This window comes from Lycium barbarum, chromosome 12 (assembly GCF_019175385.1).
Source record: "Lycium barbarum isolate Lr01 chromosome 12, ASM1917538v2, whole genome shotgun sequence".
In the NCBI taxonomy this organism is placed as follows: Eukaryota; Viridiplantae; Streptophyta; class Magnoliopsida; order Solanales; family Solanaceae; genus Lycium; species Lycium barbarum.
In genome coordinates this window covers 78,775,319-78,792,977 of record NC_083348.1, presented here as the reverse complement: position 1 = coordinate 78,792,977, position 17,659 = coordinate 78,775,319, and the positions used below count along the sequence as shown (strand labels likewise).

Sequence of the window (17,659 nt, the reverse complement as noted above, 5' to 3'; positions counted from 1 at the left end):
ACAGATCTGTGCTAAAATCATTTGAAATATAATTTTAAAATCTTTTACTTTATTATTATTTACTAATTGTAGGATCACTAGGTTAATTTGCATAAATATTCTAAGCTAAGGTTATAAATATTGTAGTATAGATTTGAAGTTATTGGAATTTTTTTCTTGTGTTAGATGATTCTAGAAGATAAAAACATGAGTTTTGGTAATACAGGTAAAATAAAACACATTATCAAAATCTTAAATGAATTCAAAATAATCACCAAAATGAGTTTGAAGCTGGGTGGAGCTAGAGTGCCGGTGATGATTTCGATCGAATCCGGTAGCTTTGGTTCACAAACTTTGTATTTGTCTATAGGTTATTAGTACCAAATAAATTAAAAAATTTAAATTCAGCACCCATAAACTCCAAATCATGGCGTTGCATCTGAATTCAAGTATAAAATTTAACTAATAATTAACAATGAAAGTTAAAACAAGTAATTGCACGGTTTGCCCTTTAAATGGGATGATCTTTGATTTTTGCTCTTCAAATGGGCTGATCTTTAATTTTCGTCCTTCAAAATCAAACTTATATCTATAGGAGCATAAATTCTTTAAAGACGCTCACATAACTTATAGATATGACATAAGTTCAATTTTGAAAGGCAAAAATTAAAAATCACCTATTTGAAGAGCAAAAACTAAAGACAGTCCATTTAAAGGGGACCCAAGTTAAAATATTAAAAATTTGATCTCGGGCTTACCACGGGCCTCATAAAACTAGTTATGGTAAAAGGATGAGAAATTTTTGAAAATTAGAAAACTAATTTATTCCCCTAAAAAAAGGAAACAAAACGCAACAACTTTAGGTAAAGATCACATGAACGAGCATGTTCGATTTGAAAAGCGTACGATTGTTGATTGGAAACTATAGCTTTATCAAGTACTTCTGGATCCAAATTTTGTCATCTTTCATTTAAAAAGTACTACCACGTTAATAAATAATAAATAGGAAAAAAAAAAAACTTTGAATTTTTTTCATGTGTCATAGAATAATAAGTAAACTTTTTCTTCTTTAGTGTAACTCAATGACAATGTGTAATTAAGTCTCAAACTTAGAGCAAGTTATATTGATGATTTTAAACTTGCTTTGCATGTAATTATATGTGAATAAGGTTGTGATTGAAAATAAGTTGTTAGAGCAAATTGAGAATAAGAAAGAAAGAAAGGATCTAATGCAAACAATCCAATACAAATTGACGGAATTCGCATAGCGTACAAACTCAATCGATCTTCATAAAGAATAAAGATTTAACAAGACACAGTTACCTCGTGATACTGAAAACAAAATTATTGATAACCTTCATAAAAAATAAAAATTTAACAAGACACGATTACCTCGTAATACTAAAAACAAATTATTACACCGCGTCAAGTCTATATTCTCGTGACAAATCTCACCAAATTTTGAGAAACGAAAATAAGCAGTGACATTTAAGTTTCTTTTTATGTGTTTTATCTTGGTATAAACTAAACTTTAGCAATTTACCATCGGGTTTTGGAAATTATACTAAGAGTATACCAATTTAAAATAATTTGCAAAAATAAGACAATGATAGAATGAAACTCTTAAAATATTTAGTAATACACCACAAGAGAAAATTATGACATAACAATAACGTATTTAGTATAATTTTACAAGTAAGATTTGGGAAGGATAGTGTCTACGCAAACCTTACTCTTACCATATGCGGTAAAGAGGTTGTTTATATAATCTCTTAGTCAAAAATCATGACATAAGAATGGATAAATTGTCATAACAAGATTTGAAAACTGAAAAAGAAAAGATAATAACCCATATTACATTGAATCCAGACGAGAAAAGACAAAACAAATTCAGAAAGACGAATAAAAAAGAAAGAAAAAAACTAGAATATTTGTGTCATAAAATTTAAAAAGCTGATCTGTCTATAACCAAAAAAAATACAGTACACTAGAGGCTCACACAAAGTGACGCTTCATTTGATTTCCAAATTAACACAGGGGACCCAATCCCCATCCACAATCTGCTAGTCTTCTCTACTGTAGTGTTGGTACCTATTTCAAAATCCTCACTTTCCCTAATACCACCATAAAACGAAGCTAACCTACCACTACTACTACAGAGAAACACACACACACACACACACAAAAAGATTCCTCAATTCATTTTTCTCAAGGACAAACTAAAATCCCATTTTCTTTTTTTTTTTTTGCAAATCATAAACCAACATGCCATCAGGTGCCAAGAAACGAAAAGCTGCTAAGAAAAAGAAGCAGTTACAAGCAAAAGAACCCTCTCTTCTTTCTCATTCTCATGGTACTTACTTCAACCCTTTTTAACGACTTGTGCTAGTTTTTGCTGTTCTTGTTTTATATTTTTTATGCTTTGTTAATTAATCTTGGACATACCCATGTGGGTTTTTTTCCTTTTTCAATCTTCAAGAACTTTAAAGATTGTGATCTGTCATCCAATTGGGTTTTGTGGGTCTGCTTTACTTTATCCTGTTGTGTTTTTATTTTTTTTATCCATATCCGTATGTTTCTTGATTGAACTTTAGTTAGTTATTGGTTTTTTCTTCTTGTGTGTGTATATAGATGATTATATAGTGTGTTTGTTTCATAATTGTTTTTTGTGGGAGCATTCATGACCCACCAACCCCATGTTACTTTCATTATTGCTTACTTTTTAGTTGTTAATCTTGATTTATGAGTCATAAAAGCTGATGGGGTTTGCTAACTTGTGACATGTTTCTTCATTTGGTATTGAATTGAATGTTTGTGGATATCTATGGCAGGTGAGGAAGATTTGAAACATGATGATAAAGAGAGTGATAGTGAGGGTGGTGGTTCCCCTTCATCACAAGATAACCAGAATCATCAAAACCAGTTCACTGAAGGGGAGGTAGAAAAGGGGTATAAGCAATTGGATGGTTCACACGATCGGTCGATCCATGAGAATGAATTCAATGGGGTGAAAAATGAAGGCGCGGAAGTGGAGATCGTCGGAAATGAAGATGGAGGTCTTGTTCAGGTTGAAAGGGAATTGAAAGTTAAAGGTGAATCTGAGAGCCAGAAGATAAATGTCGAATATGTTGAACCCGCTGTTGAGTCTGAAACAGGAGGGTTGCGAAGGAGTTCCAGTAGCAGCAGCAGTAGTAGCAACAGCTCAGTAGAAAAACATGCTGTTGCTGATAAGAATGATAGTGTGGTTGATGGTGCTCCAGCTGTTGAATTAGTTAAAGATAATGAATCTTTGCCTGATAAGGTTGATATTGTGGTAGAGAGTGCTCCAGTTGTTGAATTAGTGAAAGAAAATGAATCTTTGCCTGATACACAAGTTGCTGATAGCCTTGTGGGAACAGCATCTACATCCAATTTGGATAAGGCTGCAATATCAGAAGACGTAGTTCAAGTGACAACAAGTGCTTCAAATGCTGATAATTTGACGGCATCTACCGTTGAACCTGTGGTGAAGGGAAAAGGGGAAGAAAATCTGTGTGTTGTGGATGAGAAAGGTACAGCTTCAGATACTGTTGTGGAAAATTGCGAGGAAAATTTGGGTGCTGTAGTTGACAAAGCCACAGTTCCAGAAGTTCTGGTGGAAACAGCATCAGAGAAAAGAGATGAAGCAGCTAGTGCAGTATCGAATGGTCATGCTTTAGCAAATACAGATGCAAAGGCTTCTGCCACCCCAGAAAATGAAGCCAAAATAGAGGCACCCCACAATGCTCCTAAAATTGATGCCGGTGTTTGTGCAGATAATGTGAAAGACTCTCCAGCTCTCCACGAGCATCAGGTTATTTATTTTTCTGCTTAGGTTATTTATTGTCCTCTTAAGTTGCATGATTCATTTAGTAGAGAATGCTCCCAATAACATCTGGCAGCTCCTGTTTACGCGGTAAATCTTGTAAATTTATTCTATTTTCATTTTTACAGTTAACTGCATTGCCTCCACGACCAGTGCAGACAACTTCCTGGAAGAGTTGCTGCGGCTTGTTTGAGTTGTTTGCTGGATCAAATAGATAAATTGAGGTTAGATATCAGCCTTCTTCTTCTTTTTTTTGTTTTTTTCAACCATATACTTTTTACCTGGCTTTCGTTTGCAAGAAGAACAAAAATGTATACAGCTATTTTCTATGAGCAAGTGTCTGAATGATCGTTGTGTTGCTAAAAAGAAATCAAGGTTGATCTGCTATGTTGTCATTTAGGATTGTTTTCTTCAAGTTCTGGTGTACCAAACAAATCTCTTTCTTCAAGAGTGTTGGTTGTTGTCCTTATATTGCAGTTTTCATCAATGTTTTTAAATTTTTTCTTATTTATGTCACCTATCACATATGTAAGACTTGAAGTAAATGCTGAACTAATGGGTTTGATTTGTTTTTTCATAATATATATTAGAATGCAAATGGTTTCACTTCATGTTCCTACAGAATAACTAGTCAACTAATAAGGTTCTCAAGATATCCTACAAACCTTTTTGATGTATTCTTTTAAGTGTGTCAAAGTTCTGGAATGGCCATGACATGAGAGATCATCATGTTCTCTTCACGTGTTGATCATTCTCTTTTCTTTTTCTAGAGGCTGGGGGATCATTTTAGATATATTTTTGTAGGGTCTGCTAAAGTCTTTTTGTCTGTTTCGACATGTATATGTTGGTAGAAATTGTAGAGAACTTCTACTGTTGGAAACCCCAAGTTTTTTTAATATTGGAATTGAATGATTATATGGAGCAAATGGATAGTGAGGAATCATCTAAGCCATCCCACCCAGTTTGGGATTGAGGGATTGTTGTTGTTGAGTATCGTAGTAGGCTTTGATTTTTATTACTCTCTATCCCATTTTATATGACGCTCTTTCCTTTCCGGTCTGTCCAAAAGAGAATGACCCCTTTTTATATTTATCAACAATTTAACTGTATACTTTCCATTTTTTCTTAATGAGATAGTTTATTGCCAGACAAATGTCTATAGCTTGTTTAGACTAAAGGTTCAATAGTCTTTTTCTCTCTGTTAAATTCCGTGGCCAGTCAAACAACATGACATATAATAGGACGGAGGGAGTAGAACTTGTGGGCTTAGCGGGATTGGCAAGAAAGTGTAGGCAAAAACCCATACGGTTCAGCAGAACAGTTCACTAAAGTCTCTCTCAGTGAAATCTTAGACGACGCACATCTTGCTTAGTTAGTGTTTGAACCTTGGGTACAAATGGGGTGAAATTCACTTTCGGTATGAAGTGAAATCTAAGAGATGGCTTGAAGGAGTACAATGGTGAATTATGTAGTCATAAAGTTTGCAAAATGGGATACCTTCTAGAAGCTGGTATAAAAATAGTTTACGGTTATAAAGGTCACGAGCAAGGGTAGATTTTTGGATTAAATGTGAGGAAACGTTCAATTTATTTGATCAAATAGCTATAAGGATCACCAGGTTAGAGTAATTTAAGATATCAGGCAGAATGCACCAACGACCTTTGTATAATTCACATATAGTGATTTCCGGTAGCAGTTTCAGGTGTTGGCTGGTTAATATTCCAGCAATCAGCATATTGAGGCCTTTATGAAGCAACAACCCACTTTGTCACAAAAGGTTATGAACTGCCACTATTAGCTGAGAGTCTGAGACAATGAAGTAATGTCAAGTATGATATCCTGTTTCTCTTTTTTGCATGACGAGACCAAAAACTAATAATCTGGAGAGTTGTGTGAAAAATTACTCGAATTTTAAGAATGTCATCAAGAAATATAGCAAACGATCTTTCAGCTACCCGTTACTCTGAGGAAAATGGTATGGGTAGCTAACTAGATAATGGCAACTGGTGAGGCTGAGCATCACGAGAATAAAAAAAGAATATACATGTACTTGTGACATCCTTCGTGAAGTTCTTTGTTCTAGACTCCTTGCATAAGGATATTGGGAGTTACTGTTCTGATGTTTTCTATTTTTGTGAATGTATTTTTCCACTCATACTGTAACACCTGATAAATGTCCGATTGAGTTTACTCTCTCAATTATATCTGGCAATTACAGATCTGTATCTCTTAATATAGCATCGATATTCGTGGTCTTATTATAATTCTGATTAAATGCCTTTTTATGATGCAGAATAAGAGCATGAAGCTGGTTGAATGGAGTAGCAACAGTTGGAGTTATAAAAGTTAATGACTGCCGTCATGTTCTTGAACAGCGTTTATGCAAGGGGCCTTGTTATAGAAATTTGAATGTTCAGTAATCCTAGTTTAGTTCGAAAAAGCAGCTCAGAACTTCTCGTCTCTTAGCTGCTTTCCTGGTATTTTGCAGTGCTTAGTTTCTTTTCTTGTATGTTCTATTGGTGTGATGTACCTGCTCCTCAGGGAGTTTGAAGAGCCTCTTTTATGTTTTTCCATTGCACAGGATACTTGGAATTGTTATTCATCAAAACTTCACCGGCATATACTTATATCCTTGGGGTTTGCTCATAGGCTTCGAAGTTTTGTTATTAATACACTCCTCCTACTTTTCTTCACTAAGTTTGACATCGGTGATGGTTATTTTTCTGTTTCCTAATCTAGTGATCCTAACCTTGCTGCCAAATAGTAGTGTAATATACAGCATTTTAAGAGGCAGTTTTAGGATTCGCCCTTGGACGAGGCACTGGCAAAACGCTCTGGGGCTCACGTGCGAGGGTTAGTTCCTGTGAGGTTTACGTCTTAAGCGCCCGACTGTACGCCCTAAACACGCGTAACGCCCAACGTTCGGGGCTCGCTTAACAGTTCTTATATAAATTATATGTTAAATTCCTTAATTTTTTTAACAAATCAATGATACTTAATAGTTTTTCATCTATATAAATAAAAAGATTGTGTGTAACTCAAATAATAAGTCGTAGTATTGCATATTTATTGTTTGAGAACTTTTAAAAATACATAGTCAATTTGTACATTTTCGCTTGTCATTGGCCTTTTGTCCTATGTATCAAAATTATCATATTTTATTATTTCGCTATTTGAAAGTAATTTTAATTTTATTCATGAAGAAGTTGCGTTTTAATTATAATACTGATAAAGTTTATTGATATAAAATGAACAGTATGATAGTAATATTGTTTTTAAAAATTGTGATTTTTTCATTGTTTGAAAGTTAAGATGTTAGAGTTGATTTGTATTCCATAATAACTTTTATTTCGTTGTATTGTTTATACTTGTAAAATTATGTTATATACAACAACAACAATAACAACATACCCAGTGAAATCCCACAATGTGGGGTCTGGGGAGGGTAAAGTGTACGCAGACCATACCCCTATCTCGGAAGATAGGGATAAGCTCCCGCTATGCGCAGGGTCCGGGAAAGAGCCGGGCCATAAGGGTCTATTGTACGCAGTCTTACCTTGCATTTCTGCAAGAGGCTGTTTCCACGGCTTGTAAAATTATGTTATATATAATTACAAATTGTAAGCAGAGGTGGCTAGAGGGTGAGCCTAGTAAAGCTTTTGCTTTAGGCCCCCAAACTTTTGAGGCCCCAAAAACTTTTATGGATGAATTTTATGATTTAAGTTTCTCTTAGATAATATTGAAGATTGTAAAAAGAATTACAAAATATATATAACAAAACATATTTTTCTTTGATTTTCAAAAGCCGTTTATTGGTTAAAAAAAAACTATGTTTTAAGAGCAATATTTTAAAACTTTGAACTAAACTACTCAAATCTTTATATTATTACATAAAAAATTTACAATAACATGTCTTTAAAGCACATGGCTAATATCTTATTGACTTGAATTGATCCTTACTAGTATAAATACTAATGTTACTGTATGAAGTAAAAGACAACAATTATGAAAAACAAAACAAAAAAAAAAGGCAACACTAAATTTTTTGTATATGTGCTTATACTTAAGGCCTCATATTTAAATTTAGCTTTATTGTGAGGATCAAGAGCATATATATCATTCATTTACAGTTTTTTTTTTGTGTGTGTAATTTTACTTATGTAAAAATATTTATTGTAATTACATTATTTTATGAAATATTAAAAATTAAATATCCATGGGCTTACGCCTCGCTGAGGCAAATGTAAAACGCCTTGTCTTACGCCCTCGCCTTTTAACACTAGTAATATATTTTGGTGTGGTCCTTCGGATTGTGAAAATCTGTGCTAGTTGATGCAGACAGTCCTTATATGCTACACAATCTTTTGCTTAGATTTGAATTACTCCATGGAGTTTAGGTGCCGCAATAACTATGCTTTGAATGGTACCGCTAGTTTAGATTTAAGGTTTGTTTTGACTATCTGTGGCTGAGGAGGATGGATCTGGGAGCTGATCTGAGGCGATTGTGTGATGTATACACCGACCCCATTTCCTTCCTTACTCTAGCCAACTCAAAATGAAAAAAAAAAAAAAAAAAAAAGCACAGTCACCTGTTCCAGCCTTTGAACAATGTCTTGTTAAATCCCAATGAAAACAACCAACGGTTGTAGAGGAGGGGAAAAGTGTAATTAAGAGAATTAAGAGGTGTAATTAAGAGAGTTAAGTTAACAGAGTGAGTTTTTTATTTTTTGTATATAGCACATTAATTTTAAAATGAGGAAAAACTTCTAAAAAAAAAAAGATAAATCAATCGGGTTGGTTAAACGGGTGGTTTTCTAAAAGAATCGGGTATTTAAAATTGCGTGTTGGTTATCTAATTCTGAGCTTGACACATATCTTTCCATTAAAATTGAGGTCACATTTGTGCCAAAGTATAATGAGAGGGGTATTTGGACCGAAAGTATAACAACAAGGATATATTTGGACCGAAAGTATAACAAGGGGTATATTTGACCTTTTTCCGATAGTACAGGGTTATATTTGACCCTTTTCTGTTTTATATTTTAATTCTAGAAAAGGAAAAAAAAAAGAAATTTATTCAAGAAAAAAAAATTCTTACCAGAAAGTATTACGTAAAGAGGTTATCGTTTCCATTCAATATGTGAAGGAGGTGTTGTTTCCCAACCCTTAAATGTTAGGCGGGTAAAGTGAAATGCACTTATTTTATTCGGTACAAGTGGTTTTACATATTAATTTATGGCTACATGCATTAGAGATTTATGTACTTGCCTTTTCAAAAGAATAATTTATCATAACTTTTTTACTAAATACATCGACTATTTATTATTAATTTTAATACCTCAAATATATAACTTTGCTTATTTTCAGCACTAAAAATTTTCAGCTATTTATCATCAATTAATCCAAAGGTCCCAAACGGGCTCTTGAAGGGATACTAAAAAAAACATTATACTGTTCCGCTGGCCATCAATTTTGATATTAAAGAAATATAAGAAAGATAATTATTGAGGTTGAGGAAAAGTATTATCGTCCCTTTAATTTAAGGGGAAATTTCATAAATATATAATTGGGAAAAGGATACTGTATGTCCAACGGCCCAAAGTAATGTCACATTTGGCCAACATTTGGACCTAATACCCCCAGGAGTCCGGTCGGCCCAAATTAATGCCAAAAATGGCCGGTCGGTCCAAAATAATGCTAAGGCTGGCCGGCCCAACAGCCCAGGTGCTTAAAAAAAAACAAAGACTTTTTGTGGCGACTAAGCCGCCACAAAAACGTCGCCACTAAAGGGTTGCTGCACCATATATACATATGTTGGAATTATATATACACTTTACATACAAGAATTATACAATTTATATACATATGCTAGAATTAATCATACATTTATTATACACAAATTATACGTTAATTATACATTTATTAAACACATATTATAAAATAATGATATGATATTTATTTTTAACATATACTATAGTGATACATATTATATACCACAATGATATGGTTTCTATAATACATTTTTTATACGTATGGTACACTTTTTATACAAGACTGATACACTTTATATACACATGCTGGAATTATATATACACTTTCTATAGAAAAAATGATACATATTATATACAAAAATGATACAATTTTCTATTCTATATGTGAGGACCCACACCCCTTGCGATGTGATGACCCCTGGCACATGGGCCCATGAACATGCTGCAGCTCAATTGGTAAGAGTCGATTCCCTCAGGGGAATGTAAAGGTGACTGCAAGGTCGCGGGTTCGATACCAGCCGCTGCAGCGTATATCGAACTGGCTAAGCCTCAATTGGTAAGAGTCGATTCCCTCAGGGGAATGTAAAGGTGACTGCAAGGTCGCGGGTTCGATACCAGCCGCTGCAGCGTATATCGAACTGGCTAAGCACCCTCTCACGCACAATACCTGAGTATGTCATGTCATGTACGCATGTTCATGGGGTCAGATACCCAGGGGTTTCACAGTATGGTTAGCGCCCAGCTGTGGGTCCTCACAAAAAAGGCGACTTTTTGTCGAGGATCCGACCCCCTTGCGAGTCGGGTTGCCCCCTCTGCTGACATGCATCTGCGCATGGACTACTGGGTCATTGTATGTGAAAGGGTGCTTAGCCAGTTCGCACACTCTGCAGAGCTTCGAACCCGCGACCTTGCAGTCACTTTTGTCCTCCCTAAGGAGACGCCTCTTACCAGTTGAGCTGCAGCTTAATTGGTGAAAGTCGTCTCCTTCGGGAGGACAAAAGGCTTGAGGTCACGGGTTCGAAGCGCTGCAGCGCGTAGCGAACTGGTGTGATTTCCTGTCCATACAATACCTGAGTATGTCATGACAAGTCATGGTGTCCAGTTGTAAGGGGCTGGCACAAGGGTTCACAGTATGGCCAAGGCCCAGCTGTGGGTCCTCACAAAAAAGGCGACTTTTTGTCGAGGATCCGACCCCCTTGCGAGTCGGGTTGCCCCCTCTGCTGACATGCATCTGCGCATGGACTACTGGGTCATTGTATGTGAAAGGGTGCTTAGCCAGTTCGCACACTCTGCAGAGCTTCGAACCCGTGACCTTGCAGTCACTTTTGTCCTCCCTAAGGAGACGCCTCTTACCAGTTGAGCTGCAGCTCAATTGGTAAGAGGCGTCTCCTTAGGGAGGACAAAAGTGACTACAAGGTCGCGGGTTCGAAGCGCTGCAGCGCGTAGCGAACTGGTGTGATTTCCTGTCCATACAATACCTGAGTACGTCATGACAAGTCATGGTGTCCAGTTGTAAGGGGCTGGCACAAGGGTTCACAGTATGGCCAAGGCCCAGCTGTGGGTCCTCACACTATACAAGGCAGTTGCACTGTGCTAATACACATTATATACACAAATGATACATATTATATATAAAAATGATACATGCCTGAGTGATTCATATTTTATACAGTTTCTATACATTACAGATAGGTACTGATACATATTTTATACATAAATGACACATATTATATATAAAAATCGCCTCAAATATTTTTATGTTTGGGATTTTATTTGAAAATTGTCTTATTTAAGTTTTGGCTAATGGATGAGATTAGTTTAGTGGGTATAATTTGGGTTTGAGAAAAATTGGGCTAGAGGGTGGGATTATTTATGGCCGACCTGCCATATATGTCCTTTCCCCTATATAATTTGCTCACTTACATTGCAAAAAAATAGCCCAAGACTACATTGCAAGGCTTTGGCCCAAAAACACCTTTATATAGTGTTATACACTTATATACAAAAGACAAGTATATTATGTATATAGTTGTTTGAAGGTGTATAATGTGTAGGTATATACACTAAAAAATTTAATTATACAGTATTATACAAGAAATATACGCACTTATACATATTTATACAGAATTATACAATATTGTATAAGTGGGTATAAACATAGATCTAGACTGGGTTTGAATAAGACTTAGACATATTTATACACCTATATACATAAGTATACAAGACAAATACATTTTGTATATAGGTGTAAACAAATGTATAATAGTGTATAAGAGGGGTGTATACACCCATATACACTATTATACAATATTATACGCCCACTAGCCTGCGCCTATCGGTTTCTCCATTGCCGACCTCAACCACCTCCAGCTACCCCACCGCCGGTAATTTCATCTCCGCCACCTACACTCCACCACCGGCTAGACCTTCAGGGATAGATCTAGGTCTAGCAAATTAGGTTTCAATTTTTTTCTCTTTCTCTAGATCTAAAACGCCGCGAGGTTCCGACATCAATGACTACACTCAGAGCAACAAGTTTCTGGCGATGGTATTTTGGTTGTTTGTGTGTTTGATTTCTCCAGCAACAGCGACGGATGTGCAGATGTGGGGGAGCGGCGCGGCATAGAGAGAGCGAGAGAGAGGAGGCAGAGAGAGAAGGCTAAGAGAGAGGGAGAAGGTTGAGTCATTTTTTGTAAGATTTAAAAATATGGGTCAATTTTGATAGCATTGTTACCCTAATTGATATACAACTTAAATTAACTGTTAATATAATTTTGAATATAAGATCGTTAAGTTTAACGGAAAAGAAAAAATAGAATATTCCGTGGAAAATTATTATATGAGAATAATAAATCTTATGTTACAAATTTAATTGAGAAATTAGAATAGAAAATGAATAAAGATAGTGAGTGTGTGTGTGTATTTAATCTAATTAATCTTTACAATTAGAGAGTAATAATAAAGTGGCAATTTAAATCTAACCAAAATACTACTCTACTATGTTTTTCGTAGAATGTACGAATACAACATGAATATGAAATTCATGAACGGATGTAATTATGTCGGTATGTCATAATCAGTTTCAACTTTATTTGCCAATCTTCCAAATCCTTGGTCGGCAATCCTAAAGTTTTCTTTGTGTATAATAATTAATTGCATTGAATCTTCCTCCCATCCCCCAACCCAATAGTTCTCTAAGTGTAAACACAAATTTTCTAAATAATGAAAACAAATTAAGGCTCCACGAGTTTCTAGTCAAAGTTGAAAATCCAGATATTGCTGCGACAGTGAACTCAAGAAAGAATATTTGATTAATTATCCGTGAAAAAGAAGTATTTTAAAGTATGTCCTTTTGTTCAAAATTTTAATCTAAGTCAGGATAACGAGTGTTTAGGAGCAGTGAGCAAATGTTTCATGAGTAATTATTGAAAAATATGTCCAAAGGTTATGTCCCAATTGATCTCGTATATGAATTTTCTTTCTCTATTCTATTGTCGAGAATGTTAGGATTTGAATCCCAAATCCGACCTTTGTAAGCAGGTTCCCAGGAAAAATTGGAGGGTCACAGCTGGACCACTTAAATACCAACCTCCTTAGACAGAACCTACTTACGCCGTGATGTAAGCGAAGAATAAATAGCACACACAGATTTATAGTGGTTCACCCTCAATGTGAGAGCTACGTCCACGTTGCTGCTGCAGATCTTATTAAAGAAGAAATATTACAAGTGTTTATAACACTCAACCTCACAACCCCAATCCCAATTACACTCAAGAATTTTACCACAGAAAATTCTCTCAAAGACCTTCTCTTACTTAGGCCTTTCACTAAGAGTATTTCTCTTAGATTTTTCTCTCTCTTTGGGATGTGTTTAGCAAATGATCTTGATGATGTCTTACAAATTAACCATAAGCTACCTATTTATAGGAATGAATTTCCTATGATGAGGTAAGCGCTTACATCACGACTATCATGAGGTAAGCGCTTACATCACGACTAAGATGAGGTAAGCGCTTACATCACGACTATGTGAGACCCAACAGAGACGAGATGAAGATGACCATAATTTCGAGTATCTATGTTGCCTTTTAGAAATAAAAATAACTAGGATAAATATCTAAAATATCTATGTTACATTAAAAGCATGAACTCCAAAATTTAAAAGTTAAATTACTAAAATACTCTTCTTAAAAAACCTAAATACCTTATTTCAGTTTTAAAAAAAAAAAAAAACATATTACCCCAAACCCAGACTAGATACGAACCAATGTGCCCCTTCAGAGGAAAAAGCCTGTCTTCTTTTTCCCAAGTTCGATTAATTGCTCCCGCTTCAAGATTAATGGGTTTACATTTCCTTTTCGGTAAAAGTTGCATGCCAAATTTCGTCTATGTTTTCTTTTCATGTATTCAAGTTTCCACCCAATCATATACGTACTTTGACACTTTAATTTTGCATATGTTTGTTCTTCAATCTTTACTTTCTACAAGAGATGGTGAGAAGTATAAATTATGATGACTTTAGTTTAGTTTCAGTTGACCAATCACCAAAGCAAGAAAAGTGCAAATGAATTACTGTTACAGGTAAAATTTAATTCAAACAATTATATCCATCAAGGGATTTTCCATGACATGGAAGCATATCCGTTGAAACAAAACAGTGCGTGGTATTTTTAATAGCAATAACAGGGAGTGCATAAATTTCAGTATGGCAATGTGTGAGGAAAGTTTTCTTATAGATCACAAAAAGCCCTTCTCGTGATACATCGTGGAAGTCACTTCCCAGTAGAACATTTGCATACATATAGAAAGGCACAATGTTTGGCCTTTCATGTTTGCTATGTTATTAATTTCAGGAGATCTTTGGTGTGTCATTTTTGATGTGTCTTGGTAATTCAGGAGATACGTTATTGCTCTTCAACATCAGCCAACAAGTTTTGACTTGGATGGCGGGAGCCACATCATCAAAACAATGAATTAAGAAGAAACCAACAACAAAAATACGTTCGACTTCTTATCCCGTCTTTTTATTTGTTAATTATCCACCTTTTGTGATTTGGTGACTTTGATTTCTAAAATGGTTATCATAGATTTGTTTGGGATGACCTCCTAATATATATTGTGTTTTATGTGAATGTTATAATACATATAACATAAGTTTGAAAGTTACAGTGGTTATTCTTCCGCTAAAATGCAAATTACTTGACGTACATAGACGTTACACGTATGAAATCAGTGGAAGTTAGTTTCCAGCAGTGGCATGATATAAATATACCATTTGAAAGAATCGTGTATTGGCTTTTAGAGACCAGATGAAATAAAATGTGAGACTTTTACTTAAAACATTATTATGGCTTTCATTAAAAATTGAAGACATAAATTTGATATCTCTTGTGATGAGGAAAATACTATATTTAATTTTGAATTCTTTGGGTTCCATATTGATGCTTATTGCAATATAATACGTTAACTGTTACTATTTTGGATGTTCTCATTAAGGCTAGCATATGCATGTCACCTTGTGAATTACAAACTATGTTAAATTGTGCTCCTATATATACTCTTCTGTATAAATTATATATATTGAAATTTATATATATGCTTATACATAAAATGTGGGGGTCGACTATATTTTCTGCAAATTATTTAGAACCATAAAGCTTTGTGTCAAAAAATGATTACTGATTAACTTTATGTGTCTCGTGTTATAGTAGAGCCAAACAACAACTTAAAAAGTCACTATAACAACTTCAGTGTAAGTATATGGGTGATAGATCTTTTGACGTATGATATTTGGCATTGTTTCTTTAGAAGAAACATATGTCCTTTAGTCAACATCCTGCTTATAGGGAGGTTTCCAGAGCTAGAGCTACGTAGTATAGATGGTAGGCGTTCATCAAAACTCAATAACTTTGGTTTAAACTTTATATTTGCCTAAACGTTCATTTAATTTGTATTAACTATAAATTTAGAACCCAATAACTCAAAAGGGCTAGCTAGAATCCAAAACCTGCCACTAAAAGTTTGATGCGGTAAAGGAGTTACTATCCGACTTAAATATTTATTTGCAAAGTTTAGTGTTTGTTTAGAACGAACTCTCAAAATTCTGTTTGTTTGAAATAGACTTTTATTTGAAAATTCGTACTTATTCCTTACAAAACTAATATTACATCCAATGTAAGTGTATTTTGTACCTAACTTCTAATAGGTTACTTGGATTACTTAGTCACACAATTGTAATACTTCTGCTTTTTACTAATAAGAATTAATTCTTGAACTTATCAATACTTATGATTGTACGCTATGAGAGTGCAGAATTAGGTCCATCGATTAAAACCTGATCTTGTTTGCGTAACTGCGAGCCGAATTTTATTTTTTCTAATTAAAATAGTGATATACAAAGATGATTCACTTCAGAATTTGATTGTCATCTTGAACTCAGTTCTGATTTAAGTTAACGAAATTACCCTTATCTAAGTTGAGTGCAAATAACTTATTTGGAGTCGACGTTGTTTACCCCGAATTTGGTAAATCAATTGAATTTGTACGCGGGTATAGGATATGTGTTTGAATCTCGATATATTTGATGGATACAAGATTCGTATGGTTAAGATGTGAAGAAAACGACGATGCTTAGAGGACCACTGTGGATTTATACATCTACTAACATATAAGTATTATTTGTTTGAACAAGTAATAGAGATGAACACAATGATTCCGGACCAAAATCTAATATTGAGAGAGAGATTTGTATATATCTTCTAGTACAAAAATGTTGTTGATCTCAGGGAGCCAGCCCCTACAAAGGAGAGGGATGTGTTATATTTATAGTGTGATCTCCATGGGTCTCATATGATGTGAGCTAATAAAATAATATCAACAAGGACAGCTCTGCACGGATTTGGTGGGATTAGACTGACGGCGCCGTCTGACACACGCATAGTTGGTAGCCGACCATGATGTGACACCACTGATGCGCTTCAGCAACGGTCATAACGGACCAACGGATACACGGGCAAACGGCTGTCCGGATCAACGGTGATGAACCCTCAGGAAGAGTCTCCGAACCATCGGTGGCATAGAGACCGGGCCAAAACGGACTAACGGCCAGGATTTCCCGGACCAACGGCCACAATCAGTTCGGACCAACGGCCACGATCAATTCGGCTATGGAGGAACCGGACCAGATGACGATATTCCCTCTTTTCCTTCGATCTCTGGTCTTACCAGTTCTAACATATGTCCGATTTTTACCGTATACAGACGTTGTTAATTTGAAGCAGTTTCCTCCGTTCTCCCAATGTAATACAAATATGCATATTCTCGCCCAATAATTTTCATATTGTTTTGTATCTTAAGAGACAGAAAATTTTAGTGACAACACTAATCTTTGGCAACTCTTTGCAGGCATTTATGAATTATTTCCGTACGTATTACGTGATTCTTATTATTAATTTTGATTTCATACTTTTCATATGTATGTAGTTAGCATGTTAGTAATATAGAAACCATCTATTGAAGAAGGACTGAGTAGAAAAGAGATATAATCGTTGCAATTCAAAAAGTAACAGTGCTTCGTGATAAATAATGTATATTTTTTTTCCATGTAGCAAAATTTCAGTTATGATATTACAATTGCATTACAAGTCATGACTTGTAAAGTTTACAGGACTTTTAAATATGTTGCTTTCAGATATAGAGTTAACGCACTTTTCTAATGATTTCTTTTGTAGCATATTTGTTCCCCGGGAAATGTTCTTATTGTTTGCTTACTAAATTGCACACTTTTTAGTTTTTACTTGCAATATTGATATTAATATTAGTTGACTAAACCATATTTCGGATAACTTGACATACATGTGCAAAGCACGTGCCGAAAAACTAGTATATATATATATAAGTAATAGACCTTTGGAAAGGAATAGTGGTTGCACATTTCTTTTGGTATATATGTTCTACTCTATATCCCCGATTATCAGTTCGGGCTTCACCTATATATATATATATATATATATATATATGTGTGTGTGGGGCCTTGAAAAGCACTTGTCTGCCGGCATGGTCAAAC

At 34.9% G+C, this 17,659-nt stretch overlaps 1 protein-coding gene across 1 annotated transcript; it reads left to right on the top strand.

Annotated features, from left to right (window-relative positions):
- The first annotated feature begins 1,992 nt into the window (after positions 1-1,992).
- Positions 1,993-6,516, top strand: LOC132621468 (uncharacterized). Its single transcript, XM_060335745.1, has 4 exons — positions 1,993-2,332; positions 2,811-3,811; positions 3,952-4,047; positions 6,117-6,516. The coding sequence occupies exons 1-3, from the start codon at positions 2,245-2,247 to the stop codon at positions 4,039-4,041; spliced, it is 1,179 nt and encodes a 392-aa protein (XP_060191728.1). The 5' UTR covers positions 1,993-2,244; the 3' UTR covers positions 4,042-4,047; positions 6,117-6,516.
- The last annotated feature ends 11,143 nt before the right edge of the window (positions 6,517-17,659 follow it).

Excerpts from the sequence above, each read along its gene's own strand:
- LOC132621468 (XM_060335745.1), top strand. The coding sequence starts at position 2,245 with ATGCCATCAGGTGCCAAGAAACGAAAAGCTGCTAAGAAAAAGAAGCAG. Across the intron at positions 2,333-2,810 it reads TCTTCTTTCTCATTCTCATG|GTGAGGAAGATTTGAAACAT; the intron begins GTACTTACTTCA and ends TATCTATGGCAG. Across the intron at positions 3,812-3,951 it reads CAGCTCTCCACGAGCATCAG|TTAACTGCATTGCCTCCACG; the intron begins GTTATTTATTTT and ends TCATTTTTACAG.